The 13,547-nt window shown below is 41.3% G+C and overlaps 1 protein-coding gene across 1 annotated transcript; it reads left to right on the top strand.

Moving 5' to 3' along the window:
- The first annotated feature begins 408 nt into the window (after positions 1–408).
- LOC138878983 (uncharacterized) lies at positions 409–819 on the top strand. Its single transcript, XM_070158554.1, has one exon. The coding sequence runs from the start codon at positions 409–411 to the stop codon at positions 817–819; it is 411 nt and encodes a 136-aa protein (XP_070014655.1).
- The last annotated feature ends 12,728 nt before the right edge of the window (positions 820–13,547 follow it).

Genomic DNA, 13,547 nt, shown 5'->3' with positions numbered 1-13,547 from the left:
GTGGCTTTTACTACATTTCAGTTTACTGGAGTGGCCTTTACTTGGTGAGAGGCGTATGAGCGGCGTAGGTCGGAAGGTGCAGCACCTTTGACTCGGCAGGAGTTCTCCACTCTCTTATTGGAGAAGCGGATACCGCAGTCTTAGAGGGAGGAGCTGCGTAGACAGTTTGAGTGGCTTCGCCATGGAGATATGACTGTGTCTCAATATGAGGCGAGGTTTTCTGAGATGGCTCGTTATGCCTCCTGGATAGTTCCGACTGATCGGGAGAGGATTAAGAGGTTCGTGGATGGTCTTAGTTATCACCTTCATATTCTGATGACTTGAGAGAGAGTTCTAGGTATTTCCTTCGAGGATGTAGTTGATATTGCTCGTGATATTGAGATGGCTCACCGTCAGGAGAGATAGGAGATGGAGGCCAAGAGGCCTCGAGGGTCTGGCAGTTTCAGTGGCGCTCCTTCGAGGGGCCAGTTCCAGCAGGGTCAGGGTCGTTCTTTCAGGCCCGCTAAGTTAGCTCGACCTGAGTACCGAGGTGGATCTTCTGGACGTGGTTATCAGGGTTCTCATCAGGGTCAGCCATCTCTCAGCGCTCTTCCAACACAGAGTTCGTCTCGTGCTCCATCTGCTCAGGGTTCTTCCAGGTCGAGTGCATCAGCTAGCCACTCTGGCACGAGGGGTTCCCTTCAGTCCCAGTTCCCAGCACCCGGGAGTTGCTATGAGTGTGGAGAGTTCGGGCATATGCGGAGGGAGTGTCCTCACCGTGCTGTTAGCTCATCTCAGCAGAGGTGTCTAACATTAATTATAAGTATTGCGTTCAATTGAACTCGATACTAAAGGTTTGGATCCGCCCCCGGCTGGATCACACGATGACAAGTTAAATGTCATGCTCAGGCACCTTTGAACTTTATCATAGGGTCATCACTTGTTTTAAAAGTGAATTCTGCATTCCGGGACCTTAAAAACCTCTGTCGGTATCACCTTGATTTGCGTGTGCAGTCCGTGCGCGTAGCCGAAAAGCCACTTTGTGAAAATCTATGAAAAAAAATGATGAATTTTGCATTTAAAATGAGTTTAAGTTGACTTCGGTCAACATTTTGGGTAAACGGACCCGGACCCATGATTGGACAGTCCCGGAGGGTCCGTAGGAAAATATGGGACTTGGGCGTATGCCCGGAATCGAATTCCGAGGTCCCAAGCCCGAGAAATAAATTTTTTAAAGAAAATTATTTTCTGAAATTGTTTATGAGTTTTGGAAATGAAAAGTGTTTAAAACTTGATGATATCGGGCCCGTATTTTTGTTCTGGCACCCGGTACAGGTCTTATATGTGATTTAAGATAAGTCTGTGAAATTTGATAAGAAACGGACTTGAAACGACGTGAATCGAATCATTTTTGAGAAAATTGGAAAATTGAAGTTCTTAAGAAGATTTCATGATTTTGATGTTGAATGCATAGTTGTTGATGTTATTTTAGCGATTTGAATGCACGAGCGAGTCTGTATGATGTTTTTAGGTTGGAGTGCATGGTTGGGTTGGAGCCCAGCGGGCTCGGGTGAGTTTTGGATAGGTCACAAAGTGGAATTTTGACTTAGGATGTTGAAGATTTTGAACCGATGTATTGCAGGCCTACAGGCTTCGCATTGGCTCGCAAATGCGAGTTCGCAAATGCGAAGGCTGAGTCGCAAATGCGAAACAGCCCAGGCCAAATCTTCCTCGCAAATGCGATACACCACTTATTGGGCCCGTCATCGCAAATGCGACCACTTGTTCACATTTCCCATCTTGCAAGTGTGAGAATATCCTTCGCAAATGCGAACCTAGCAGAGGCCGGGGTTCGCAATTGCGAACCCTATTCGCATTTCCCATATCTGCAACCTGCAATTTTTATACTTAGCCGAAAATCAACCATTTTTCACATCTTTTCAAAACACAAACTCCCTAGGGTGATTTTTCAAGAACAACTCTTCTTCCAAATCGATTATAAGTCAATTTTAACTCGTTTTATTCAATCATTAACATCTTTTCACATGATTTCAACTCAAAATCAATGATTTTCATGGGTGAAATTGGGTGTTTTGGGTAGAACCTAGGTTTTTCAGAAATTGGGGATTTGGACCTCGATTTGAGGTTCGATTTCAAAACAAATTATATATTTGGGTTCGTGGGGGAATGGGTAATCGGGTTTTGGTTCGAACCTCGGGTTTTGACCATGTGGGCCCGGGGGCAATTTTCGACTTTTGGGTAAAACTTTGGAAAACTCATTTTCATGCATTGGAGTTGATTCATTTAGCGGTAATCGATGTAATTAAATAACTTGTGGCTAGATACGAGCGAATTGGTGGTGGAATCGAGAGGTAAAGCGATAGTAGAGGCTTGAATTGTGTTCGTGGCATCCAGGTAAGTGTTTGTTCTAACCTTATCTTGAGGGATTAGGAGTCGTGTCTTATTTGCTACGTGCTAATTGTGGAGTAGGACGTATAGGCATGGTGACGAGTATATATACGTTGGTGTCAAGCATGCCCGTGAGTCTTGTATTGTAATTATTATGACTCCGTAGTGGTTTATTGCGCTTCACATGTTATTATCATTATTGTTCCTTTGCCGGGATGTTATTATCATTACTGTTCCCTTGCCGGGATATTTTATTGTTCCCTTGCCAGGATGTTATTGTCATATTATTATTCCCTTACCGGGATGTTTTTTTTTTATATTATTGTTCCCTTGCCGGGACCCCTTTCTGTGATTGGTGTTGATAAAAGAAATGGGAGCGGGTTGTACGCCCGCAACAAGATATGTGAAATAGGAGCGGGTTACACGCCTGAAACGAGATATGTGAAATAGGAGCGGGTTGCACGCCTGCAACGAGATATGTGAAATGGGAGCGAGTTGCACGCCTGCAACGAGATATGTGAAATGGGAGCGGGTTGCATGCTTGTAACGAGATATGTGAAATGGGAGCGGGTTGCATGCCTGCTACGAGATATGTGAAATAGGAGCGGGTTGCACGCCTGCAACAAGATATGTGAAATGGGATTGGGTTGCATGTGCAACGAGATATGTGAAATGGAAGCAGGTTGCACGCCTGCAATGAGATATATGAAATGGGATCAGGTTGCACGCCTGCAACGAGATATATAAAATGGGATCGGGTTGCACGCCTGCAACGAGATATATGAAATGGGATCGGGTTGAACGCCTGCAACGATATGTGAAATGAAAGTGAACTCTGCATTTGTTTTCCCTATCCGTGTTAGTAATTAGATTTTGGTTTCTTTATATTCTCTTGATATTCTGTTGTTATCTGTTATTCCCCAAAGCATGTTTCCCCCTGCCCAATTTTAATTGTAATTATCTGCTTCTATTTCTGATGTTTATGATATAACTGTACAGGTTTATTTGGTAATCTGGTCCTAGCCTCGTCACTACTTCACTGAGGCTAGGCTAGGCACTTACCAGCACATGGGATCGGTTGTGCTGATACTACACTCTGCACTATGTGCAGATCCTGGAGCAGCTTTTGGACCGTAGATTGGGTGGCTACCCTCAGTCGACGCGGAGATCCAAGGTAGACCTGCAGGCGTCCACAGGCCTTGGCGTCTCCCGCTATCCCTTTATCCCTGTTTCATTTCCTTAATTCAGAAATAGTGTATCATTTATTTTTTTTCTCGAACTTTGTATGTAGTAAATCTTAGATCATCTGTGACACTGTGACACCAGTTCTGGGTGGTTAAGGCTTAAACAGTTGTAATAGTTACATGTTCAGATACTCTATTGCTTTTCTTCCGCTTATTTTAAATTCCCGCTATTTATACGTTATTGCTTTATAATTGTTAAAGAGAATGAAAAGGGTAAAAAGGTTATTTGTTCAATAATTGGCTTGCCTAGCTCACATTTGTAGGTGCCATCACGACCCCCGAGGGTGGGAAATCCGGGTCGTGATAAGTTGGTATCAGAGCTCTAGGTTACATGGGTCTCACAGTTCACAAACAAGTTTAGTAGAGTCTGAGGGATCGGTACGGAGACGTCTGTATTTATCCCAGAGGCTACAGAGTTAGGAAAAAACTTTACATATATTCTTTCCTGTCGTGCTATTTTGTTCTTTCAATGCTAAATTAAAACCTCTACTCTTGTCCTTTCGTAAATGGCGAGGTCACGTACCACTTCTTCAGACGAATAGCAGCATAGAACGGTGTTAGATCAGCTATATCTTCGGAGGCTTTGTGGAGGTTGGATAGGTTTCACCAAGCTCTTCACTACTACTTTTAGCAGTGCATCTTCTGAGGATCCCCAGGATTATCAGAACAGCTGTCATGAGGTTCTCAGGAACATGGGGATAGTGGAGACCAATGGGGTCAATTTTGCTACTTTCGCTCGTCCGGATCTGCCAAGACATTGTGGAGAGATTATTGCTTGATTAAACTAGCCGGATCACCAGTTTTGACTTGGGAGCAGTTTACTCAGCTATTTCTGAAGAAGTTTCTCCCTTTTACTTAGAGAGAGGCCTATCGGAGGCAGTTTAAGCGTCTCCAGCATGGTTCTATGACTGTTACTCAGTATGAGACCAGATTCATCGACTTGGCCCATCATGCTCTTATCATACTTCCCACCGAGAGAGGGAGGGTGAGGAGGTTCATTGAGGGACTTATTCAGCCGATCCGACTTCAGATGGCCAAGGAGACTAGGAGTGAGATTTCTTTCTAGGAGGCGGCCAATGTAGCCAGGATAGTTGAGATAGTTTTATCGTCGGGAGTGTGGTTAGGGGTTTGACAAGAGGCCTCGTCATTCAGGCCGATTCAGTGGTACCTCGTCTGGAGGCAGAGATTCATATGGTAGAGGCCATCCTCCCAGGCCTTTTCAATCAGCACTTCAGGTTTCTCACGGTGCTTTAGGTGGTCGTGGTTCTCATATGCAGTATTCTGATAAGCAGACCTACAGTGCACCACCATCTCCTATCAGTGCACCGCCGCTTCAGAGTTTTCAAGGTTGTCAGCCCCAACAGCCGAGGGCTTGTTTTACTTGTAGCGACACACATTGCTAGATATTGCCCTCGAGCACCGAGCAGTTCTCAGCAGCAGGGTTCTCGTGCCATGGTTTGGGCACTGAGTGTTCCACAGCCCGCCCAGCCAGCTGAGGTGGGGGTAGAGGTGGAGGTAGAGGTATTAGAGGTAGAGGCCAGCTAGCAGCAGGCCGTCCTAGAGATGTAGTTCAGGGTGGTGGGATCCAACCCCGATGCTATGCCCTTCCAGCCAGGTCCGAGGCTGAGGCTTCTAATGCGGTTATCACAGGTACTGTTCTGGTTTGCAGTAGAGATGCTTTAGTTTTATTTGATCCAGGATCTACATACTCTTATGTGTCATCTTATTTCGCGTCGTACCTGGTCATGCCTAGTGATTCTTTGAGTGCTCCTGTTTTTGTGTCTACACCGGGAGGTGATTCTATTGTGGTATATTAAATCCATCATTCATGTATAGTTGTGATTGGAGGTCTTGAGACTCGTGTAGATTTTCTTTTTCTGGACATGGTTGATTTTGATGTCATATTAGGGATGGACTGGTTATCACCTTATCACGCTATCTTGGACTATCATGACAAGACTGTGACCTTAGCCTTGTCGGGTTTACCTCGTTTAGAGTGGAGAGGGAATCCTGGTCATTCTACCTGTAGTGGTATCTCTTATATGAAGGCTCAGCGTATGGTCGAGAAAGGGGTGTTTGGCCTATTTTGCCTATGTTCGTGACTCTAGTGCTGAGGTTCCTTCTATTGATTCTATGCCCGTTGTTCGTGAGCTTCCTGAGGTATCCCCTTCAGACCTGTCGGGTATGCCACCCGACAGGGATATTGACTTTTGCATTGATTTGGCTCCGGACACTCAGCCCATTTCTATTCCGCCATATCGTATGGCCCCGCCTGAGTTGAAAGAGTTGAATGAGCAGTTGCAAGACTTGCTTGAGAAAGGTTTCATTAGACCTAGTGTTTTGCGTTGGGGTGCGCTGGTGTTGTTTGTTAAGAAGAAGTACGGATCGATGAGAATGTATATTGATTATCGGTAGTTAAACAAGGTTACAATCAAGAATAAGTATCCATTGACGAGGATTGATGATTTGTTTGATCAGCTTCAGGGTGCCAAGGTATTTTTGAAGATTGACTTGAGATCTGGCTACCATCAGTTGAGGATTATTGCATCCGATGTCCCTAAGACAACTTTCCACGCTCGGTACGGGCATTATGAATTCCTAGTGATGTCATTCGGGTTGACAAATGCCCCAGCAGCTTTTATGGAGTTGATGAACCGAGTGTTCAAGCCTTACTTGGATTTGTTCGTGATAGTCTTCATTGATGATATTTTGATCTATTCCCGTAGCTGGGAGGAGCACGAGCAGCATCTTAGAGTGGTTCTTCATACTTTGAGGGATAGTCAGTTGTATGCCAAGCTTTCGAAATGTGAGTTATGGTTGAGTTCAGTTGCATTCCTGGGTCATGTTGTATCCACATAGGGTATTCAGGTTGATCCGAAGAAGATTGAGGCAGTCAAGAACTGGCCTAGACCAGCATCAGCTACAGAAATTTGGAGTTTCTTGGGATTGGCAGACTACCATCATCGGTTTGCAGAGGGGTTTTTATCTATCGCATCCCCGATGACCAGGTTGACCTAAAAGGGTGCCCAGTTTAGATGGTCGGACGAGTGTGAGGCGAGCTTTCAGAAGCTCAAGACAGCTCTGACTACGACACCGGTGTTGGTTTTGCCTATATGTTCAGGGCCTTATACAATTTATTGTGATGCATCTCGTATTGGACTTGGTGCAGTGTTGATGTAGGATGGAAAGGTCATTGCCTCTGCTTCGCGGCAGTTGAAGATTCATGAGAAGAACTATCCAGTTCATGATTTGGAGTTGGCAGCCATTTTTCACGCATTGAAGGCTTGGAGGCATTATCTGTATGGTGTGGCATGTGAGGTGTTCACGGATCACAAGAGTCTGCAGTATTTGTTCAAGCAAAAGGAGTTTAATTTGAGGTAGAGAAGGTGGTAAGAGCTATTAAAGGACTATGATATCACTATCTTATATCATCCGAGAAAGGCCAATGTGGTAGCCGATGCTTTGAGTAGAAAGTCAGCCAATATGGGCAGTCTTGCTTATATTTCGGTCGGTGAGAGACTGCTTGCTTTGGATGTTCAGGCTTTGGCCAATCAGTTCGTGGGGTTGGTTGTTTCTGAGCCCAGTCGTGTTTTAGCTTGCACGGTCAGTCGTTCCTCTTTATTGGAGCGTATCCGTGATCGGCAGTATGATGATCCCCATTTATGTGTCCTTAGAGACACGGTGCAGCACGGAGGTGCCAAGCTGGTTACCTTAGGTGATAATGGAGTTTTGAGATTGCAAGGTCGAGTTTGTGTACCTAATGTGGATGGGCTTCGAGAGTTGATTTTAGAGGAGGCCCATAGTTCCCGGTACTCTATATATCCGGGTGTCGCGAAGATGTATCAGTATTTGTGGCAGCATTATTGGTGGAGAAGAATGAAGAAGGATATCGTTGCATATGTGGCTCGGTATTTGAATTGTCAGCAGGTTAAGTACGAGCATCAGAGACCTGGTCGTTTGTTCTAGAAGATTGAGATTCCTGAGTGGAAGTGGGAGCGTATCACTATGGACTTTGTTGTTAGACTCCTACGGACTCAGAGGAAGTTCGACGCAGTGTGGGTTATTGTTAATAGGCTGACCAAGTCAGCACATTTCATTCCTGTGGTAGTCTCCTATTCATCAGAGAGGTTAGCTGAGATCTATATCCGGGAGATTGTTCGTCTTCATGGTGTGCCCGTGTCTATCATTTTGGACAGAGGTACGCAGTTTACCTCATGTTTCTGGAGGATAGTTCAGCGAGAGTTGGGCACACGGGTTGAGTTGAGCACATCGTTTCATCCTCAGACGGACGGGCAGTCCGAGCGGACCATTCATATTTTAGAGGATATGCTACGAGCTTGTGTCATTGACTTTGGAGGCTCGTGGGATCAGTTTTTGCCTTTAGCCGAGTTTGCCTACAACAACAGCAACCAGTCGAGTATCCAGATAGCTCCTTATGAGGTTTTGTATGGTAGGCCACGGAGTAGAATTTTGACATAGGATGTTGCAGATTTTGAACTGATGTATTGTAGGCCTGCAGGCTTCGCATGGCTCGCAAATGCGAAGGCTGAGTCGCAAATGCGAAACAGCCCAGGCCAGATCTTCCTCGCAAATGCGAGATTCCCTTCGCAAATGCGATACACCCCTTATTGGGCCTGGCATCGCAAATGCGACCCCTTGTTCGCATTTCCCACCTCGCAAATGCGAGAACCCCCTTCGCAAATGCGAACCTAGCAGAGGTCGGGGTTCGCAATTGCGAACCCTATTCGCAATTCCCATATCTGCAACCTGCAATTTTTATACTTAGCCGTAAATCAACCATTTTTTACATTTTTCAAAACACAAATTCCTAGGGCGATTTTTCAAGAACAACTCTTCTTCCAAATCGATTGTAAGTCAATTTAACTCATTTTCTTCAATCATTAACATCTTTACACATAATTTCAACTCAAAATCAAGGATTTTCATAGGGGAAATTGGATGTTTTGGGTAGAACCTAGGTTTTTCAAAAATTGGGGATTTGAACCTCGATTTGAGATCCGATTTCAAAATAAATTATATATTTGGGTTTGTTGAGGAATGGGTAATCGGGTTTTGGTTCGAACCTCGGGTTTTGACCATGTGGGCCCGGGGGCGATTTTTGACTTTTGGGTAAATCGTTGGAAAACTCATTTTCATGCATTGGAGTTGATTCATTTAGCGGTTATTAATATAATTAAATAACTTGTGGCTAGATACGAGCGAATTGGTGGTGGAATAAAGAAGTAAAGCGATAGTAGAGGCTTGAATTGTGTTCGTGGCATTGAGATAAGTGTTTGGTCTAACCTTAGCTTGAGGGATTAAGAGTTGTGTATTATTTTCTACGTGCTAATTGTGGAGTACGACGTATAGGCATGGTGACAAGTATCTATACGTTGGTGTCAAGCATGCTCGTGAGTCTTGTATTGTAATTATTATGACTCCGTTGTGGTTTATTGCGCTTCACATGTTATTATCATTATTGTTCCCTTGCCAGGATGTTATTATCATTATTGTTCCCTTGCCGGGATATTTTGTTGTTCCCTTGCTGGGATGTTATTGTCATATTATTATTTCCTTGCCGGGATGTTTGTTTTGATATTATTGTTCCCTTGTCGGGACCCCTTTTTGTGATTGGTGTTGATAAAAGAAATGGGAACGGGTTGCACGCCTGCAACAAGATACGTGAAATGGGAGCGGGTTGCACGCTGCAACAAGATATGTGAAATAGCGGGTTGCACGCCTGCAACGAGATATGTGAAATGGGAGCGGGTTGCACGCCTACAACAAGATATGTGAAATGGGAGCGGGTTGCACACCTGCGACGAGATATGTGAAATTGAAGCGGGTTGCACGCCTGCAACGAGATATGTGAAATGGGAGCGGGTTGCATGCCTGCAATAAGATATGTGAAATGGGAGCGGGTTGCACGTCTACAACAAGATATGTGAAATGAGAGCGGGTTGCATGCCTGCAACAAGATATGTGAAATGGGAGCGGGTTGCGCGCCTGCAACGAGATATGTGAAATGGGAGCGGGTTGCACGCCTGCAACGAGATATATGAAATGTGATCGGGTTGCACGCCTGCAACGAGATATGTGAAATGGGAGCGGGTTGCACGCCTGCACGAGATATATGAAATGGGATCGGGTTGCATGCCTGCAACGAAATACAAGAAATGGGATTGGGTTGCACGCCTGCAACGAAATGTGAAATGAAAGTGAACTCTGCATTTGTTTTCCCTATCCATGTTAATAATTGGATTTTGGTTTCTTTATATTCTCTTGATATTCTGTTGTTATCTGTTATTCCCCAAAGCATGTTTCCCTGCCCAATTTTAATTGCAATTATCTGCTTCTATTTCCGTTGTTTATAATATAACTGCACAGGTTTATTTGGTAGTCTGGTCCTAGCCTCATCACTACTTCGCTGATGTTAGGCTAGGCACTTACCAGCACATAGGGTCGGTTATGCTGATACTACACTCTGCACTATGTGCAGATCCCGGAGCAGCTTTTGGACCGTAGATTGGGTGACTACCTTCAGTCCACGCGGAGATCCAAGGTAGACCTGCAGGCGTCCGCAGGTCCTGGCGTCTCCCTCTATCCCTTAATCCCTGTTTCATTTCCTTAATTGAGAAACAATGTATCGTTTGTTTTTTTCTCGGACTTTGTATGTAGTAAATCTTAGATCGTCTGTGACACTGTGACACCAGTTCTAGGTGGTTAAGACTTAAACAGTTGTAATAGTTACATGTTCAGATACTCTCTTGCTTTTATTCCGCTTATTTTAAATTTTCGCTGTTTATACGTTAATGCTTTATAACTGTTAAAGAGTATAAAAAGGGTAAAAAAGTTATTTGTTCAATAATTGGCTTGCCTAGCTCACATTAGTAGGCGTCATCACGACCCCCGAGGGTGGAAAATTCGGGTTGTGACATTACATAATTTACTCCGATCTTGAGACGAAATTCCTATGATATTTTTCTTAACCCCGGGTAATCTTTTATATACTCAATCTTTTTTAAGTGTGTCTAAAACACGGTTAAAATATCAGGTGGCATGCACGTCAACTACAAACATAGGCGTAGAAGCCTTAAAAATATATTACATTTTATTTTATAGATGTTTCTCGCCTGCTCTATTTTTTAAAATATATTTTTTCTTTTATCCTTTTCTATTTGGGTGTGTTTTATGAAGGTAAATACTTTATGTAAAATATTTTTTAATTTTTTCATGTTCGGTTGGCTTAAATATTTTGTAAAATATTTTTCTCATTAACTTATTTTCCTCCCAATTAGAGGAAAATGACTTTCCTACCAAGAGGAGGCAAAATATTATCGAAATTTTTTTCTCAACCACTACCCCCTAATATTGCCACTGCCGGCCCCTAGACCCCGACCTACCACCCTTTCCTGCCCTTAACTATTTGTCTCATATAGTGTTTGCCTGAATTATATATTTTTCAAAAATATTTTTTGTTACTTAATCAAACAATGAAAAATAAGTTAGAAAATCATTTATTTTTCTCCATACCAAACACACCCTTTATTTATTTTTATTTTTCATCCCTTGATAAATCGACCAATGCAAACTATTTACATCTATCATTTAAGCATGACTAGTATTAGGGTACGCGCTTTGCGCGTGTACCCTATATCAATGAATATATAATTTTTTAAAAATACGAAAAATATTAATTAATGTGAGTTATTGAATAAAATAAAATAAAAAGTATAAGTTCTTAAATATGATGAACATTGATCATTTTTAGCCCGCTAGCTCGATAAATAAGTAATAATATAAAATCTTAAAAAAATACTATAATATTAGAGTTAATACTTTATAAAAAATAATGTAAATATAAGAAGCTGTCATTTATTAGAATGGTTATAAAAAGAAAAACAAAAAAAAAGACTTCGTATGTAGGTTATCATACGAAAATTTTAATCGAATGGTCATATAAAATAAAGGTCACAAAAAATATGGTAGAAAACCAATGTTTATTGTTATTTTATTATAATCATTCAAATTTTAATTGATAAAGTTATTTTTTTAGACCCTTGAATTATAGTAAAAAAGAAACGATAGCTGAAACCATGGTAATATCACAATGGAAGGATATCACAATGGAAGTTTAGCTTTGCTTTGAATGGCAAATACTCACGTTAGTTTTGATTTAATAAATATATTACACATCATATAATTCTATATAGTAAGACTTTTACATAGTTCAAATAAAAAAAATATAATAAGTAAAATTTCAACTAATTTTAACGTCCTAAAAGTTAAAAAAAATAATTAAATAATTATTTTGAGTGTAAAATTAATTTTCTTGATTTCTTTTTATACTTCTTATATTTGTCGAAGGATATCTAACAATGGAAATGTAGCTTTTCTTTGGATGGAAAATTACTCACGTGAGGTTTGATAATTAATGTGTTATATGTTGCCAAATATTATGACTTTTTACATATATACTTCAAAAAAGAATTAAGGAAAGATATAATAAGAAAAATCTTAGGTGATTTTAAAGTCCTAAAAAAATTAGGAGAAATAATGAAATGACTAATTTGTCTAGTATGAAATCAAGTTTTAGAGAGTAAAAAAGACGAACGACATTTCGCTAAGGGCCTTCGTGCTTTTAATATAGTATAGATTAAATAATATATATTCTTATGTAAATATTGAATTGAATTATTTAATTTTATGTAAATATCATATACATTATAAATGTTCGAGAAAATTTTAATCAGACAACGAGAGATTATAAGTTTCTTCACCACAATTGATAGAGATTATTAGCTTATAATTTGGCCACACGTGCATTATCGAATAAGACTTGTTATCTGCTACCATAAATTATTTTGTTTTTATTTTGAGTGAGACATAACTATTTAGCACACAAAAGTTATATGAGATTTCCTCTCATATCTTGCCAAGTGTATTGAGGGTCCCACTTTTCAGGACACGAATTTGAAGCTTGGAACCCTTTAATCCATGGTTAAATATGCCACAGAATATAATTATGGCAATGAGACAGAATTTAAGGTCATAAGAAATTAACCACACAAAACTTCAAGGATCACTTTAGCATTTTTATCCTTTTGATATTCTTTATCCTTAGCTGTGAGATTCTATAGCATTTTTTCTCTCTCATCATATGCTATTTGAAGAAGTCAGGTAGAGAGAAAGATGTGATACCCTGTGCGAATCTCACATCGACAAAATACGGGAAAAATATTAGATATACAAATAGATAGGCCTTAGACTCTAGTGACACATTTTAAAGGCGTGCGAGCCTAGACCCAAAACAGACAATATCACTAATGGGCTGGGGTGTTGCAGAAGATAATATTATAGTGCTATTACTAAATATTACCCAATTAATCACATACATTGCATTTGACAATCTCTTCCTTTTATATCCCTAAGTGCTCCTTTTTAGAAAGTTAAGGAGGTCGAGGAAATGATAAAAAATCTAAGATTGAATAAGGAGGATGTATTTTTAGAAAGTTGGAGTTAAATCCTTCGTGGTAGGTTGTAGTTTTTGTACCTTTTGAGCCAGGTGATTTTCCACATTAAATTGTGTGTTCTTTAGTTTTCTGTATTTTACTTACCCACGCGTACGAAACTTTTTTTTATTTCCCACCTGGTGTCCGGTACCCGTATTGGAGCCCGGACTATATTCGGATTCGCACAGCGTAGGGCCCCATTAGGGGGAAGGCGCTCCCTACCAAGGATTTTTCCATACCCAGAGCTCGAACTCGAGACCTCTGGTTAAGGGAGGAGCAGTCCCATCAATGTCTTAGATAATTCTGGGAGGCACTTAACTTGACAAATTTTATTAGAGAATTCACTGCATATTGGTGCAAAAAGAAACAAATTTCTATTGACAACTGCAATCAATTCCCATCA

The sequence above is a fragment of the Nicotiana sylvestris genome, chromosome 10 (genome assembly GCF_000393655.2).
Source record: "Nicotiana sylvestris chromosome 10, ASM39365v2, whole genome shotgun sequence".
NCBI lineage: Eukaryota > Viridiplantae > Streptophyta > Magnoliopsida > Solanales > Solanaceae > Nicotiana > Nicotiana sylvestris.
The sequence above is the reverse complement of the archived record's forward strand: the minus strand, read 5'-3'. Positions and strand labels throughout refer to the sequence as shown.

Coding starts and splice junctions, on each gene's coding strand:
- LOC138878983 (XM_070158554.1), top strand. CDS start 409: ATGGAGGCCAAGAGGCCTCGAGGGTCTGGCAGTTTCAGTGGCGCTCCT.